This window comes from Dama dama, chromosome 14 (genome assembly GCF_033118175.1).
Source record: "Dama dama isolate Ldn47 chromosome 14, ASM3311817v1, whole genome shotgun sequence".
Classification (NCBI taxonomy): Eukaryota; Metazoa; Chordata; class Mammalia; order Artiodactyla; family Cervidae; genus Dama; species Dama dama.
Genome location: NC_083694.1, coordinates 68,548,222 through 68,564,352, shown reverse-complemented (window position 1 = coordinate 68,564,352; position 16,131 = coordinate 68,548,222). Strand labels below are relative to the sequence as shown.

The 16,131-nt window shown below is 46.7% G+C and overlaps 1 protein-coding gene across 2 annotated transcripts in view; it reads right to left on the bottom strand.

Annotated features, from left to right (window-relative positions):
- The window catches only part of KCNH1 (potassium voltage-gated channel subfamily H member 1), a 404,874-nt gene that overhangs the window by 101,753 nt on the left and 286,990 nt on the right, over positions 1 to 16,131 (bottom strand). For both annotated transcript variants that reach the window (XM_061161024.1, XM_061161025.1), the window contains exon 9: positions 13,615 to 13,867. In XM_061161024.1, coding sequence (XP_061017007.1) covers positions 13,615 to 13,867 — 253 coding nt within the window. The remainder of the gene's footprint in view (positions 1 to 13,614; positions 13,868 to 16,131) is intronic.

The window sequence follows — 16,131 nt, the reverse complement described above, 5'->3', positions numbered from 1 at the left end:
GCAAATTCCACAGGGACCGTCAGCCCCATTTTGAAGAGAGGAGCAGCCCCAGAGAGGTTTAAACGATGGCCCGTGACCCACAGACTTTCCCCACACTGCAGCCTCCACACGGAGAGGCGCCCCAGTGCTCCCAGCAGTCACCCCCTGCAACCCCACCCCCTGCCCCAAGCAGCTTCCTCTTCAGCCAACACAAAGAGCTCTACCTCGGGCAGGCGCCAAGCTGGGTGATGGGACAAATCAGGGACTGCTTTGATCTTAAGGAGCCATGGCCAAGGAATCACATGTACCCCAGAACCACTTCTCTGTTACAGAAATGGAATCCACGACCCTCAGCCGGGCACAAAGATGAGCAGAACCGAGGCTGCACCGCACTAGTGTGGCCCTCTGTCCGCGCTCTGGTTAAGGGGAGGGGTGCGGAGGGATGCGTGCCCCCGTGGGTCCTGCCCTGCCCTCCTCTCTCCCCGCCTCCTCCTGACCAGAACAGGATGGGAGCTCTCTTGGACCAGGGAGCCCAGGAGCCAACCTAGTTAGGATGAAGCAACAGGCTAGAAGGAGGCTGGCTGCCTGACACCATGAAGTTGCCATTTCAGGCCCCTATACCTGGACTGCTGGCTACGCGAGTCAAAAACAAGCTTCTGTCTTATCTAATCTTCTATTTCAGGGTTTTTGCTGGATCAACCGAACCTACCTCCTAGCCAATTCAGGAGTCTACTATCCAGTGGGGCTGGAATATGTTTGACTCTATGGTAGTAGGTATATACACGCCTGTTTCCTTCACCTGTTCCAGGAAAAAGCATGGACTTCCTTATGTCTGAAGGATCGGACAGTAACACAATGGTGGAGGCTCTGACAGCATGTTTGGAGCAAAAGCCCCAGCGACTTGAGCTCAACACCTTGGTGGTACCTACTGACCTCCCACCAGCCCTGACTGTGGACGTGGGGACAGGATCTGCTGAGGAGTCCCAGTGCATCAGGCCAGCGGCCAGCCAGGGACCCTGCTTCAGGCATCCACTATGTACTTCACCCCAGAGCTACTAAGATCCAGGCTTCCAAGCTAATTTTGGAATACTGAACTCTCCCTCATGCATTTATGGCCATTTCCCTTGCATTGTCTGAGACCATGGAGGAATGAAGGTAAGCAGGGTTCTGCCACCTTGTAAACCTTGCCTCCTATCTGTAGTGAAACCACAAAGCCCTTGTTCTCACTGGGAAAAAAAAAAAAAAAAAAAGCTGCTGGCAGTCTGTGATCTCTGCTTTATCTCCTGCAGTTTAGAGACATAAGAATGTACATCCAAGACAGACAGACATGGTGGAAAGCTCATCCTTTTGCCTTCCCGTCCAGGCCATGAAGATCTGTTGCTAGGAATAAAGCCTTAGCTTTAAGCATCGGATTCTATCAGATTGTGCTGTGGTGTTGGGTGCTTAGCCTGTATGTTTTATTGGATTTCTCTTGCCAGAAAATAAATCAGGGAATGGAAAGGCTCAGTAGGTCAAGGCTCCAGGGACAGGCATGCGGTTCATCCCAATTCTCACAGGGATGTCTCCTTCTAGAAAGGTTGGTCTCGTGTTAGATTTTGTAGGAGAGCTGAGAGATGTTCAAGAAATACTTGTTTTCTTTGGAGCTTGGTACAAAGGAGAACAACTGTTCTCTGCAAACCATCTCCCTACTAGAGATGGGACACTGGTATAGTTCAGCCATATATTTGGTTAATGAAAACCACGTGAGAATCCGTAACATCATATACCAGGTGCAGTGTGAACTGTCTCTGACCCTCCCAGGCAGTTACTAGATTGGGAGTTCCCAAATGTGGGGTTACGTCTCACTACCCTTTTGCACACAGTTCAATCCAGTTCAACAATTTGGCCCAACCTATTATGGATCAGACAGTGTTCCAGGAATTAAGGGAGATAAAACAAAATGACAGGACATTATCTCTACGTTCAAGGGGCTTACAATGTAAGGAGACAAAACTTACATGTGTGAAATGATGAAGTTGAAACAAACAAAAATGTAAAACCAAGATATGTGAGAGGCTGCTCTAGGAAATCAACCCAGATATTCACTGGAAGGACTGATGCTGAAGCTGAAACTTCAATACTTTGGGAAGAGCCAACTCATTGGAAAATACCCTGATGCTGGGAAAGATTGAGGACAGGAGGAGAAGGGGGTGACAGAGGACGAGATGGTTGGATGGCATCACCAACTCAACAGACATGAATTTGAGCAAACTCCAGGAGACAGTGAAGGACAGGGAAGCCTGGCATGCTGCAGTTCATGGGGTCACAAAGAGCTGGACATGAATGAGTGACGGAACAACAACACATCCAGGCAGAACTGCTGAGATTTCACGGAGAAGAAGAGAAAGGAGCCAGCTTTCGACAGAGAGGCGAGAGAATTTAGACACATGAAAGAGATGGGTAATCCCCTCAAACAGCAGGGGGAGAAACTGGATGGTTGGGAATGAAGAGAGTTGGTTTGGGCTCTGCTCTGCTTTCTGTAATGACTCAGTTTCTTGGTGGTGTTATCTACACTGTCTCCAGGTTCTCACTGTTGAAGGGGAATGATTTGTCCCTATTCCTGATGGTTTCAGCCTGGAAGGCAGCTCCAGGGGCACCACACTCCTGGCCTCTGTCGTGCCCTCATCTGATTGATGAGTTTGGGAGGAAACCCTGCACGTGTGCCGGCCAGCCCCTTCTCTGTCCTCAGGATCTGCCTGCTGGAAGCTTATTCTCTCTCGTCTCTGGTGGTCCCTTCCACCACCAGAACAGAGCTACAGGACAGAGCCTCACAAGTGTAGGCTTGTGCTGGTCAGCAACACAAGGGTGGGTCTAATCCTGGGCTTCATATTGGGAAACCTTCTTGGATGCAAATATAATGCATATTCTCCAACACCAGCTTTATTACAAAAGTGAAAGGTGATATTTTGGCTGGTACCCATCTTACTTATTGTCTCTCTCTTGGTTCAGAACTCCAGGAGAGATGGATACAAATTATGAACCACCCCTGAACAAACACCCACCTCTCTTCATTTCTCAAGCTCCTCTAATCTTGCTTCTGACCTTACACTCAACACTACTCACAGTAGTCAATAACTTCTCCTGATAACAGCCTAAAAGATATTTTTCAGTCCTCAACATGTTAAAGCTCTTTGATTCTAAGATATATTTAAGTTGTTTGGCATGCTTTATCTCTGAAATCAGAACACATTTCACAATCAATGATCTGTTACGGTTTAACTGGCAGCCTTGTTCCTCAGTGGGCCATAGAATATTGGTGCGTCTTTATCATCCACGGCATCTGCTAGACAACGGAAATGTGGTTCTGAAGCACTTGAAGATGCCCTTTTCTGCCCCTCCTTGGCTTCGGCGACATCCCACTCCCCTGGTCGCTCACCCTCTGCAGGTGGTCCATTTCAGACTCCTACCTGTGACCCACATTAAATGGTGTCCTTTGGGGCTCTGCTTGAGACCTTGTTGCTTCTTATCTTCCTCTCTCTCTCCAAGTTTTCTCAGCCTCTCCTCTGGCTTCAGTTGCCATCAGGATCACAATGATCCCCAAGTTTATACCTCAAGTTTTGATGTCTCTTCTGAGTCCAGCATCTCCCGTCGGACACTTGAAATTAGCTCAAACCCACAGACTCAAAACTGGAACCGGTCCTGCCCCCAGAAAAACCTGCGCATCCTCCAGTGTCCCCCTCCCTGTGAAAGTAGTCCAAGTCATTCCAGACTCCACCCTCTTGCTTGTCTCCATATTTAATAAATGACCAAGCTCTGATCATTTTAATCTATCATGTATCTCTTGGATCTGTTTACTTTTCTCCATCCTGTGAAGTCAGTTCAGGCCTCTCTTATCTCTCAGCATCCTCCTCAGCAGTCTCCTTGCCTGCTTTCCTTTCTTTTCATAGCAGTCAGGATGATCTTTCTAAACACAGATGTGATTCTGTTGCCCTTCTGTGGATGCTGCCCTTCTGCCAGGGAATACTCTCTTTTAAATCTCCTCTCCTAGTCCCCTACCCACTTCTCCGCTGCACCTAGTGGAATTCAGTTTATCATGGAAGTCTCAGTTCAGATGCCACCTCTATCAGGAAGCCTTCCTTGATTTCTCCTGCCTGGGCTGAACTAGATGCCTGTCTTATAAGCTCCCACAGCATCCTGTTCTCTGTCCTATTATAACTCTTGGCATTCTACTAAATAACAGAAGTGAAACTGCATATTCACTTGTCTGTTTTCCTGGTGAGACTTAAGCACTAAAGCTGGCCTGTTTATGGAATGAACAAATCAATATATGAAAAAACGGGTCTGAGTGGAATGATATACAGTGGGCCAGGATCTGAAAGACTGATCTGAAATGCCCTGGGATGGATGACTTTGAGGACAGGACTGGTCCCTGGTCCAAGCGTCCTCAGGTGGCTACATTGTCAGCCTGACTCTAGAAGGAATTTGCTGACCTGCTCAGAAACACACCCATAATTCACTCTGATCCAGCTTAATGCTGAGCTGAAAATTTATGGACAGATCTAAAAAGAAGAACTAAAAATGATGGATGTTAGAAATTACCCTATGATACAACTGCTCTCCTTAAAGGAATTAAAATCTCATCCAAATATGGGTCACCAGCCTTCCTGGTGGAGACTCTACTTAGTTCTCGCAAACAACATTGGCATCGCTCTCTGAAGGGGGCACCACACATAAACGGTCACATTAAACCAATGGCTGGGAAACATCACGACTCTTCTCCTTCTGCTCTTCACAACTGCAATTAGATAAAATTAAATTAGCCGAATGTCTCTCCACTAAGTCAACAGATCACAAATCTTCCACTGAAAACAGGTGATGATTTTCTAAGATTGCTATAGATAACAATTCAAAATTGACTTGATTTTCCTCCTTTTGTTTATACAATATGTATGTATTGTAGAAAATAACTGAAATATATTGAAAAATAGAAAATATGGGCTCTGTGCTTTTGGCCAGTCCATGGGGTTGCAAAGAGTCAGACACGACTGAGCAACTTCACTTTCACTATGCTTCTGGCCAACAGACAAGCATGCAGAAAGCTTCAGTAGACATTTTGGTACATGTTCCATCTTTCTTCCACTCATATGCATTTTTATGTAAGTTAAGGTTAGTGCATATATACGTATATATTCTGTTTTTCTGCCCCTCCCCCACCCAGTTAACATTATATTTGAAACATTTTGCATTCCAATAAACTTCTTATATCATCATCATAATAACTGCCCTTGATTTACCATAATTTTTTTTAAGCAGTCCTCTCTGTCTGGGCTCTGCAGTTACGAGAATTTCCTTTAGAAAGCTCTATTAACTCTCCTGACTATCAGTGTCTTCACTGGGACTACAGGGACTACAAACCAATCTTCTAAACTGCTTAAGCAAAAACAGCATTAGGAGCAAGAACCTGGTCGTCCTCCCCATCCTCACTCAATGCATGCATTACCAGATACAAATGGTTCTGCATTTCTGAAGTTCTGTTCACGCTACGGCTCCTGGCTAGGAGTGCGGATTTAATATAATTGATTCGGCTGATGGAACAGCTATATGCATATTAATGTTGGTTGAAGTGTTTAGAGAGACACTTAAACAAAGCTTCCTCCCTCTGTGCTGAGCAGGAGTACGAGGTGTTATTATACGGTTCACAGCAGCAGCGGTCACGCAGCCACTCAGCAAGTTCCCGGGGGGACGTGGAGGACCATTACAGAGACGATGGTGCAGGAAGTGGGGGGGGGGTCTCCCCTCAACCCCTCAGAAGGACCTTGGGAAATGTCTCTAAAGGATTTAGCTTCTCTAACATAACTAGGATTTACACAAAGTTATTGCTGCTTTTTCAACTTTTGTTAGATAAGCCTGTCTACCTTCATTGTCTAGTCATTCTCTTTTCCAAGAACTGTTTGAAGGAGGGGTTGGGAGGACCTACTAAGATTAATGCTATTTTTTTCTGATTGGATCAGGAGATAACAAAAGAAATGCTGTCAAGATTTCTTTTGAAAAATAAAATGTTTTTTCAGATTGCATCCTAATAACCAAAAGGATATGTGAAACTTGGAGCTATGCTTTCTCAAGATCTACTTAAAAATTTTTTAAAAAATTTTCCTGATTTTGAAAGTAGCATACATTCTTTTAAAGAAGGCTTGAAAGACAAATATAAAAAAGAAAATGAAATCCCCTGGCACCTCAAAACCAAAGTCATCAACTATAACATGCTGATGAAGCTGTTGGTGGACTTTTATCTATGAATGTTTCTTCCCACATAGCTGAGGTCACATTACATTTAAAAAGTGTATTTTATTACTTTACTTATCATAGGAGCTTCTAATATCATTTAAAATTCCCTGTGAGCATTTTGAATGACTACAGTCTCATTTCTTTTAAAATGCTTTGAAATACTTGGTCATTCAGATAAGCATCCATATATTCCCTCTTCACCTATTTCCCCCTTGACTTCCTATTCCTTCCTCTGAATCCTAAATCTGTCTTGAGCCCAGGATTCTTTTCCCAGTTCCAGACATGCCTTTCTGAATAGCTGGGCAACACTCCACTTGGATACCCAACTGCCCTTTAAATGCAACAAGTCAAAACCAAGCTCATCACTTTCCCTCTCACCACCACTTCCTCCTGATTGCCTACGTCTGTTGCTGGTGCCTGCATCTCCCCACCCACCTGGACATCAGTCACCTCTCTCACCTCCCCACATCCTCTCATTTACAGTCCTTCAGACTCTCCTCCCAGAAGGTCTCAGCCACCTGCCCCTTGCATGCCAAATTCAGCAAATACAGGATACCCAGTTAAATCTGAATTTCAGATAAATGGATACATTTTTAGCAAATATATATATATATATATATATATATACACACACACACACACACACACATATATATATATATATGGCCCACTCAATATTTAGGAAATATTTAAGCTAAAAACTATTCTTTGTTTACATGAAATTCAAATTTAACTGGATGTCCATGTTTTATTCGGCAGCCCAAATCCTGTCTCAGTTTCTCCTGCCCACACCTTAACACCTTTCATCCATACTATAAGCTGTACGTAAGTCACTGAATAACCTCCTTGTCTCTATGTCAAATTCATTAATTTTTGCAAATCACAGCTTTAATGGTATTGCACTCTACCCATCCCTTGGCGGTTTCCCACTGCCTAGTCCCTCAGACTCACATTGAGAACCACCAGCAGGCTAGCCCACACCCGCCTCTCCAGCCCACATTCCTCTGCTGCCTTTCAGGACCAGGGCAAGTGCTGGTCTCCTGGCTACAGATCACCCTACACTTTCCATTCCCCGGCCTCTCACACGGTTCTCTCCATCTGTGATACCCTACCTCACAAGTCCAAATCCCGGCTCCACCTTCACAAAGCCACCACCCTAGGCTCAGCCTTCACCTCCTTGTACACAGATCATGAGTAAGCTTACACCATCATTTTGGCAGGTCAGAAACAGTTGAAAATCAGCAATTTCAGGTGGTTTCAGCTACTGCAATGTAAGATCCCCTCTCTGGTGCTTCTCTGCCTTACCATCTTCCCCATGTTCATTTCTTCAGCCCATTCCACAAAGAAAGAATATCAAGTAGTGACTGCCTACAGCAGTTTCTCAAGTACAGTCCTCTGTCCACCACTCCATGGAAGTGGGGCGGGGAGGGGGTGCTTGTTAACAATACAGATGCCAAGGCTCCACCCTGGAGCTACAGCATCAGAATCTGCAGGGAGGGCCCGGGGATCTGCATTATGATCAAGCTTTCCAACTGAGACGTTCGCTCACTAAAGCAGAGAACCACTGCCCTGCACGGGATGTCTTCTCTATCTACTCACGCTGGTCCCTGAATATCCCACAGGGTTCCTACCTCTAATGACCCTAGAGACTCTTGAGGATCCTTCTAAGCTCAGGTCAGTTTCTATCTCTTCCACAAACATTTGCCTGTTCACACGAGGACATCTAGAAAAAGAAGTACTGTGTCACTTGTCACTAATCATGCGTTTTTCTTCCCAAAGGGGATAGAACATTCATCCATGATAAGGACTTTTCTCTACCCACCCCCCCACCCATCCCAAAGAGACGAACACCAAGTTAGGCTGTGATAGCTGCTAAATAAATACATATTACATTAATGTCCATCCAGGTTAACGGACCCAAAGAAACTAACCCTCTAAGCAAAGATGAAAGTACTTTCCAAATTGGGAACTGTGAGAAGGGAGTATTTTATTAAGAAAAAGGAAAAAAAAAAAAAAAAGATTTCACCTGTGAACAAGCAATTACAACTTTATGCATACATTTAAGGAGAATCTCCATGTCAATCCTAGTTCAATAATGACAGAACTGCAAGGAGAAGGTTTACCCAGACTACTTGTGCCAGGGCCTGCCCATCAACCTCCCCCTGGCTGCTCCCTTCCTTAGGCAGACTCTGGCCCGTCCACAAGTCAGAAGTGCCTGCTCTAGTTGAGAGCCACATCTAGATCCATTCCAAAAAGACGTTGGACGCAACAGAATGAGCGCATCATCTTTCCTCCCTCGGCCCCTCTAACTCTATTGCTTGTCCAGTTGCTGCTGGAAACTATTCTCTCTCCTCACCTCCCACCTCCTGGAGGTCCTCCCCATCCTGTTCTTTCTGGCACTTCTTCCCCATCTCCTTTCCATCACCTTACTCAGGTCCTCATGATTTCTCACCTGAGCCTCCTGACTGGCCTCCATGTCTCTGTACTTGTGGAAACCAAATCTTCACATCTCTCCCATGTTTAAAACACTCTATGGGCCCCTTATCCCTCCAAGATGAAGTCCAGATCCTTATGCTGAACCATAGGGCCCTTCATAGTCCTGCCTGTCAATTCAGCTCAGCTCAGTTCAGCAAACGGCCCCCCAGTGCCTTCCATGTGCCGGGCCACGCCAGACATCTAAAACCAAAGGACTCAGCTCACAGGTGACACAGGGGTAAACATGCAGTTGATGCAAAGTGATGGACTCAGCAGACCACAGGAGGCCTGGAGACTCAGCCACTTGGTGGCAGCTCCTGCAGGGAGTTGGTGAAGGACTAGGGCTACAGGGAAATCTCCAGTTCCACGTCCAGGGCTCTTTCCACTACTCAGTGTAGCCTGGCAACCTAGATGTGTGTCTTGCCCAATACGAGGAACCAAAACACAACAAAAAGGGAAGACGTGAGATGATCCATGACTAAAATATAAATTAAGTACTAAAATGCAAACCCCATAAAAGTTACTACAGAGATGCTAAATCACAGTGAAACAGAAACATTTAAATATTTCACATATAAGATGGAAACAGAGATGGATCACACTCAAGCTTAGCCCTTGATGAAAGCACATCACTCCCTTATGCTGGTCAAGTAACACAGAACTGAGATGACAACTTACTTGCAGATGCTAAGAGTGCCACTTGGGCAGGGACGACATGAGTACTTTTTACTCTGGGATCTAAGAAAAACTTAAAAGAAGATTACTTTAAAAATCTAATGAATAAAACACACAGGCTAAAGACTTGAATTTATTTCAAAGAGCCAAGAAACTAAATTTGGAGAAGCCATGAAGTGATTTCTAAGAGAATTCCAAAAGGAGATTAGGAGGATATCATCTCGAAAATCAGGCAGAGAACCTCACAGGGAAAGGAGAACACAAGAGATCATCTAGTATATTCTCTGTCCTTGGGGAATAGCATGGTTTTCAATCTGAGAGAGATGCGGTCTATGCCCGTAGGACCATGTTTTTAAACTGCAGGCTGAGAGCAGGTCAAGACAGCAATTGAGTGGGTCATGACCGTCAATTTCTTCCTAAAAGAAAGAGAATAGAATCTAGTAGAAAATATGAGGTTGCATTTCACATAGCAGGATTAAGTACTGGGTTTATGTATAATTGTGTATGTGCACATGGGTATATCAGTTCACAATACAATATACATTGAGTTGCAATCAAGAAAGCTTGAAAAATACTCTTCTAGAAAACTTCTATTAGAGAGGGTTTTATTTTTAACACATACTAAACACATTCAGTTGAATCCTGACCCTTTTCCTTGTTCTTGGAGTCTGTGCTAAAATTAAACAGAGAATGGGGGTGGAATATCAGAACTGGAAGGAGGAAGCAAATTAGCAGAGTGTAAATGAAAGAACTGATAACAAGAGGCCAGAGACCAAAGGAATGAGATGGATGAGTTCTGGGTTTTTTCTGAAAGCCTCCTGCTTTATGATAACTAAGGATTCCTTGGCTATTCTCATTGGCGCACTGGTTACACAGTACTTTCTCAATAGTCACATGTCCCATAACCTCCAAGAAGCACCTGTATTCTCTCTATGGTAACTGTTATCAAGCCGTATGACTGGTGTCTTTTTAATAATATCCATCTCCACAACATGCAGCAGCTCCTTGAAGGCTGGACTCACATCTGTTCCACTGCTTCATCCCCACCTCTGTGACAGCTGACTCAGTAAATTTCAGGTGGACTGAAGTGAAAGGCATCAAAGGACCATAAAGCTCTAGTTCTAATACCTACTGGATGCCGAATCCTCTTCACAAGAATAAACTGATTTCTGTCCATAGAGCATAAGATATTCTAATTTGAGAAAAACAACAACAACAACAAAACTCTGAAGTTTCCAAGGAGAAAACTGCTTGGGCTCTCGTATCTCTCGGCCCAGAGGTTGAGTTCATCCAAAGGACTTGTGCCATCCTTTTATAGAATAAGAGCTTCTTCAAATGTCCACGATTCTTTAGGAGGTCAAACTAGGACCTACTCTTTGGACTCAGTCTAGCTCCTGAAGATACCTGCTTTTTCCAATCTGGATAGCCTGAGGGCAACAACCATGTTGAATCTGAAGCTGCTGAGCCATTTCAGAGGTCCTATCCACATTGCTAGCTGGAGCTGGCAGGATGCCCAGGAGGGCCCAAGGCAGAGGGCTGGCCTTGGAGAAGCAGTCGGTTGACCAAGGAAGTCCACAATGAACCAAGATCTGGTTGTGTGTGTATGCTCAGCTGTGTCCGACTTTTTGCAGCCTCATGGACTGTAGCCCACGGGGCTCCTCTGTCCATGGGATTCTTCTGGCAAGAATACTGGGGCAGGTTGCCATTTCCCACTCCAGGGGATCTTCCCAACCCGGGGACTGAATCCATGTCTCTCATGTCTCCTACATTGGCAGGTAGATTCTTTACCCCTGTGCCATCTGGGAAGACCAAGCTCTGGTTGCTTCCCCACAAGAGGCCCAGGCTGAGGGGAAATGAGACGGAGGTGGGAAGTAATCATTTGCCTTCCTCACCTTTTGCAGCTCTTCCTACCTCCATGCCTAGGTGGCCAAATCCAACCCCTAGTAGTGCAGCGGTTTAGCTCTGGGTGCAGGTGGGGGTTGATAAGGAAGCCCTGAGTATGAGTATATAAGGAGAGTGTACTGGTCTGAGGCTACACTCCTTGGAAAGGCATATGGGAAGTTACCAGGGAGGGAAATGGATGAAAGACACCCTACAGCAAATGATCAACTCAAATTCAAATTCAAGAGAGAGCCCACTAGTGACTAGTTACCCTTCTTAGCCAGTCAAACATCCACAGATTTTTCACCGAAGGAAAGTCCTCTTTACTGGGGACACTGATTAGTATTACAGGTAGAGATAAATGTCTTCCCTGCAGCGATACTAAAGCAATGGTTTAACCCTTTGTGTGTGCTGTCCGTTATGCACAATCAAATCTGACATCTCTGTGGATGAGGAAGGTAAGGGACAGAGCAACTCTGTGGAGTTCAGTGGGTGTTAGCAATCCAAAACTTACTTGAACGAAGTTTCAGCCTCCATCCCCTGCTGAATCTCTGTCTCAGTCTCCCTCCCACCATCTGCCAGCGTGTGCTGAAGGAATACTGAGCATCTTTGGGTTACCCTGCTGCTGCTGCTGCTGTGTCGCTTCAGTGGTGTCTGACTCTGTGCGACCCCATAGACGGCAGCCCACCAGGCTCCCCCGACCCTGGGATTCTCCCTGAGTGGAATGTATCACTTTCAGGGCAAGTTGGCTCAGAGCCAGGGGAGAAAAGAGGCTGCATATCACATACTCCCAAACCAAGCAGAAACAAAGTTCAGGCTTTGAAAAAAGTACTATCTATGTCTGGATACTTAGTTTGAATCTTAATTCTAATTCAGTGTAACAATCTCTCCCTGTCTCAGTTTCCTAAGAAAGTACCTCCAAAGATTAAAAAAAAAAAAAAAAAGAAGAAGAAGAAGAAGTCCACAACGTGTAGCAGTGTCTGGCAAACTGAATGAGCCAGCAAACTACACATGTTATCATTAGGACTGCAGTATTGCTCAATGGATCAGAGCCGAGGTTCTGGAGTCTGAGGCACTCCAAGATGCTGACTCCATGGACCTCATCAACCCTGAGGTCCTAGGAAATTCCCTAACCTCTCTGAGCTTTCACTGTCTCACCTACACAATGGTGATAATAAAATCACTTTATAGGGTTACTGTAGGGATGAACTGAGAATATGTATGTGAGATGCCTGGTGCAGAAGAGATGACCATAAATGATGGGTATTATTATGATGGCTTGCCCCCTCGGTGAGGTAAACATGCCCCCACTAAAGAGGTGTTCTGCAGCTGCCACTGGCAACTGGATGAGTCTTTCCAAGGCCATGGATGCTCAAGTACCAAATACCCACACGTTCCCCCATGTTCCTGCTCCACCCACCCCCCACTCCCTATCACAGTGCATGGCACACCAGCTCCCCAACAGATCCTGCAGTCCTCATTCATTGACTTCCTTCTGCCCACAGCCAATCCATCATCAGGTGCTGTTGATTCTATGTCTTAAACATGTCAGCCCCATTTGCTCCTCTGCAGCTACCCAGCACAAGAAACAGTCCAGAACACCACCAGTTTGCCCCTAGATAACAAGTCTCCAGTCTCATCTCTCTACCCCCGCCTTCCCTCTTCAATTAACTCAGCAACTACAGTCATCTTTCTAAAGTGCAGATCTGATCATGCCTCTTCCTCGCTTGAAGCCCTTCACAGCTCCTCAGTATAACATCCCAGTCCTTAATCTGGCTTCCAGAGCCTGACACAGTCTGCCTAGAGCTCAGCTCCCTTCCTGACCTCACCTCTCACCATGCCCCTCCTTGCTGTGTGTGTTCCAAGCCATCCTGAGTGCTGACAGTTGTACAAATGAATTGTGCTTGCTCTCTCTCTCTGCAGTGATTTCACACATGCCTTCCCCTCTGCTTAGAATACTCCTGTGTCCCTTCTCTTTTCTGTGCTAACTCATGCTCAATTTTTAGGTTTCAACTTAGGTGTCATTTCTTCCAGGAAGCCACCCCCCAATACCTGAATCCTGGGCAGGTGTCCCTGCCACTATATTCAAATGTCTGCTTATTGTTCACCTCCCCCAGCAGAGCTCCTAGAGGACAAAAAAATCCCTTTTTGTCACTGAAGGATCTCGAGTGCTTCAAACATTGCCTGACACAAGACAGGCATTCAGACATGTGTTTGTTGGATAGATGCCTGGATGCTGACCACTGGGCCAGCCCTGTGAAGCCATCTCTGGTTGAAGGTGGCAGCAAAGTCAAGCCAGGCACCACCAGGAGGCCTCCACCCAGCAAAGGCGGTACCTACCTAGAATGGCCACCACCTCGTCATCCTGGATCACCTCCAGGGAGCCCGAGACCACGAAGCACAGGCTGTCGACGCTCTCCCCCGCGTGGTAGATGAGGTCCCCGGGGGCGCAGTGCACCGTCTGGAACTCCATGGCCAGCGCCCGCAGGCAGCCGTCACTGGCCAGCCGGAAGGCCGGGTGCTCCTTGAACACCTTGCGGTTCAGGTGCACGCAGATGTCCGCTCTCATGTCCTTGGGGCAGATCTGCAGGACCTGGCCGGGCACAGGGAGGAAAGGCGTCAGGATCCTTGCTGCGGCCTCCAGCTCGCTGCCCTCTCAGCTCCCCAGGGGCCGAAGCGACACCCACTGGACTAGACCACACACTTCAAGGCACCAGTGGACAAGACAGCCGCAGTCCCTGTGGGAGAGAGACAGCGGCCCCCAAATCTGTGCTAAATGCCCAGGTCAGGGACTCGAGAGTCAAGGGGCTGGGAGTATGTGAGACCCTTTCGACAAGAAAATCCAAGAAGGCCTCCCTGAGGAGGTGACAGATCCGGTGACATCTGCATGATGTGTCAGAGGGAGCCCTATGAAAGAACGTTCCGGCAGTCACAAAGGCTGTGAGAGGACCTGAGCAACAGCCCATGTGGACGAGGGGAAAGTTGGGGGTGGGGGGGTTCAGGAGGATGACAAGCTTGAGAGGATGTGGAGACTTACATTTATGAAAAGACCTTGATTTTGATTCTGAGTGGGATGGGGAAACATTGGGAGACTCTGAGCAGAGGAGGGACAGGGATCCTCTATGTTTTAAGAGGGTCATTGCAGCTCCAGAGTGGGGTTAGCGGGCCCTGACTGTCGGATGGCAGGAGTGGAGCCCAGGAGTTGGGTTAGCCCACTCCTGCAGGCCTCCGCGAGCGGGGCGGGGGGCGGGGGGGGACTGGGATGTTTCCAGGGGAGCCAGGGAGAAGTATCAAATCCTGAACATATTTTGAAGATACAGCTGACATGGTCTGCTGATGGACTGAAGGTGGATTGATTTGAAGAGAGATATGAAGTGAGCACTATTTACTGAGCACTTCCTACGTGCCAGACATTGCTAAGCACTTTGGAGTCATTCATTCATTTCATACTTGGCTACTGAACACCTTAGAGTATGCCAGGGATCATTCCAGGCTCTGAGAATGCCCTGCCTTTGTGTGACTTACTAGTGGGAGGGGACAAATAAAAAGCAAAATGAGTAGAATTCAGCAGTAAGTGCTGAGGAGAACGATGCAGAAGGAAAGCAGAGGGAAAGTCAGGAGAGGTGCGATTTTACGTTTTCAAGTCTTATGTGCACCAGCTAATTGAATGCTCACATAAACTCTCTGGTGTAAGTGCTATTATGGTACCATTTTACAGATGAGGAAACCGAGGCACAGGGACGATCAATAACTCGCCCGAAGTTGCACAACCGGGAAATGGCAGAGCTGGACTCTGACTAGGCAGTCTCACTCCAGAGCCCAGTTTAGATACAAAGCACTTCCTATATGATACACCTGCCCAAAACAAACGGGCTTGCACTTTGGCTCTCAAGGAACTCAAGGCAAACTGGGAACTCTAAGAGGCCATGTGGGTCTGACCTCCCAAAGAAATAAAAATTTCTCAGTCTTTCGTATGGGGAGAAATATTTCTCTGGACTAAATTTTTGCAAGAAACCATTCATGGCCCCCTTACGTAGCAAGCATGAAGTAACACAAGAGGACACCTCCAAGTGGACTTTTCTAGAGAGAGCAGGAGTGTTCCTAAAATAACCCTTTCTCCCTGTGAACAAAACTTGGGGCATAAAATCAAATGTGCTCAGTGAAGACATTTCCTGGCAGAGCTGGTTGCCTCCCCACCCTTGCTTCTCCACCTCAGCACAAACCATCTGCCTGTGCTCCAGGAGCTCACCTCCGTATCTGGAAGTTCCTCAGCCTCTTTCAAACCTAACTTAAATCTCACCTCGTCTGGGACAGCTCTGCTGCACCCACCCGCTCTGCATGGCCCTGAGCTCTGCACTGGAAAGGGGGGGTCCACCAGGTGGAATCTCAGTTCCTTCCTCTCCAAGCACCTTCACTGCTCTAGGCTTCAGTTTATTTTTATCCCTCTTTTTTATTTTTTAACTGGGGGAAGATTGCTTTACAATGTTGAGTTAGTTTCTGCTGCATGTGTGTGTGTTAAGGCTCTTCAGTCGTGTCTGACTCCTTGTGACCTCATGGACTGTAGCCCGCCAGGCTCCTCTGTCCATGGGATTCTCCAGGCCAGAATACTGGAGTGGGTTGCCATACCCTCCTCCAGGGGATTTTCCCCACCCAGGGATCGAACCCATATCTCTTATGTCTTCTCCTGCATGGGCAGGCCAGTTCTTTACCACCAGCGCCCCCTGGGAAGCCAGTTTCTGCTGTTCAACAATGCAAATCAGCCTGATTGCACGTACATTCCCCTCCCTACTGAGTCTCCCTCCCCTCCCCCGATCCCACACCTCTAGATCATCACAGAGGAGCTCGGCTGGGCTCCCT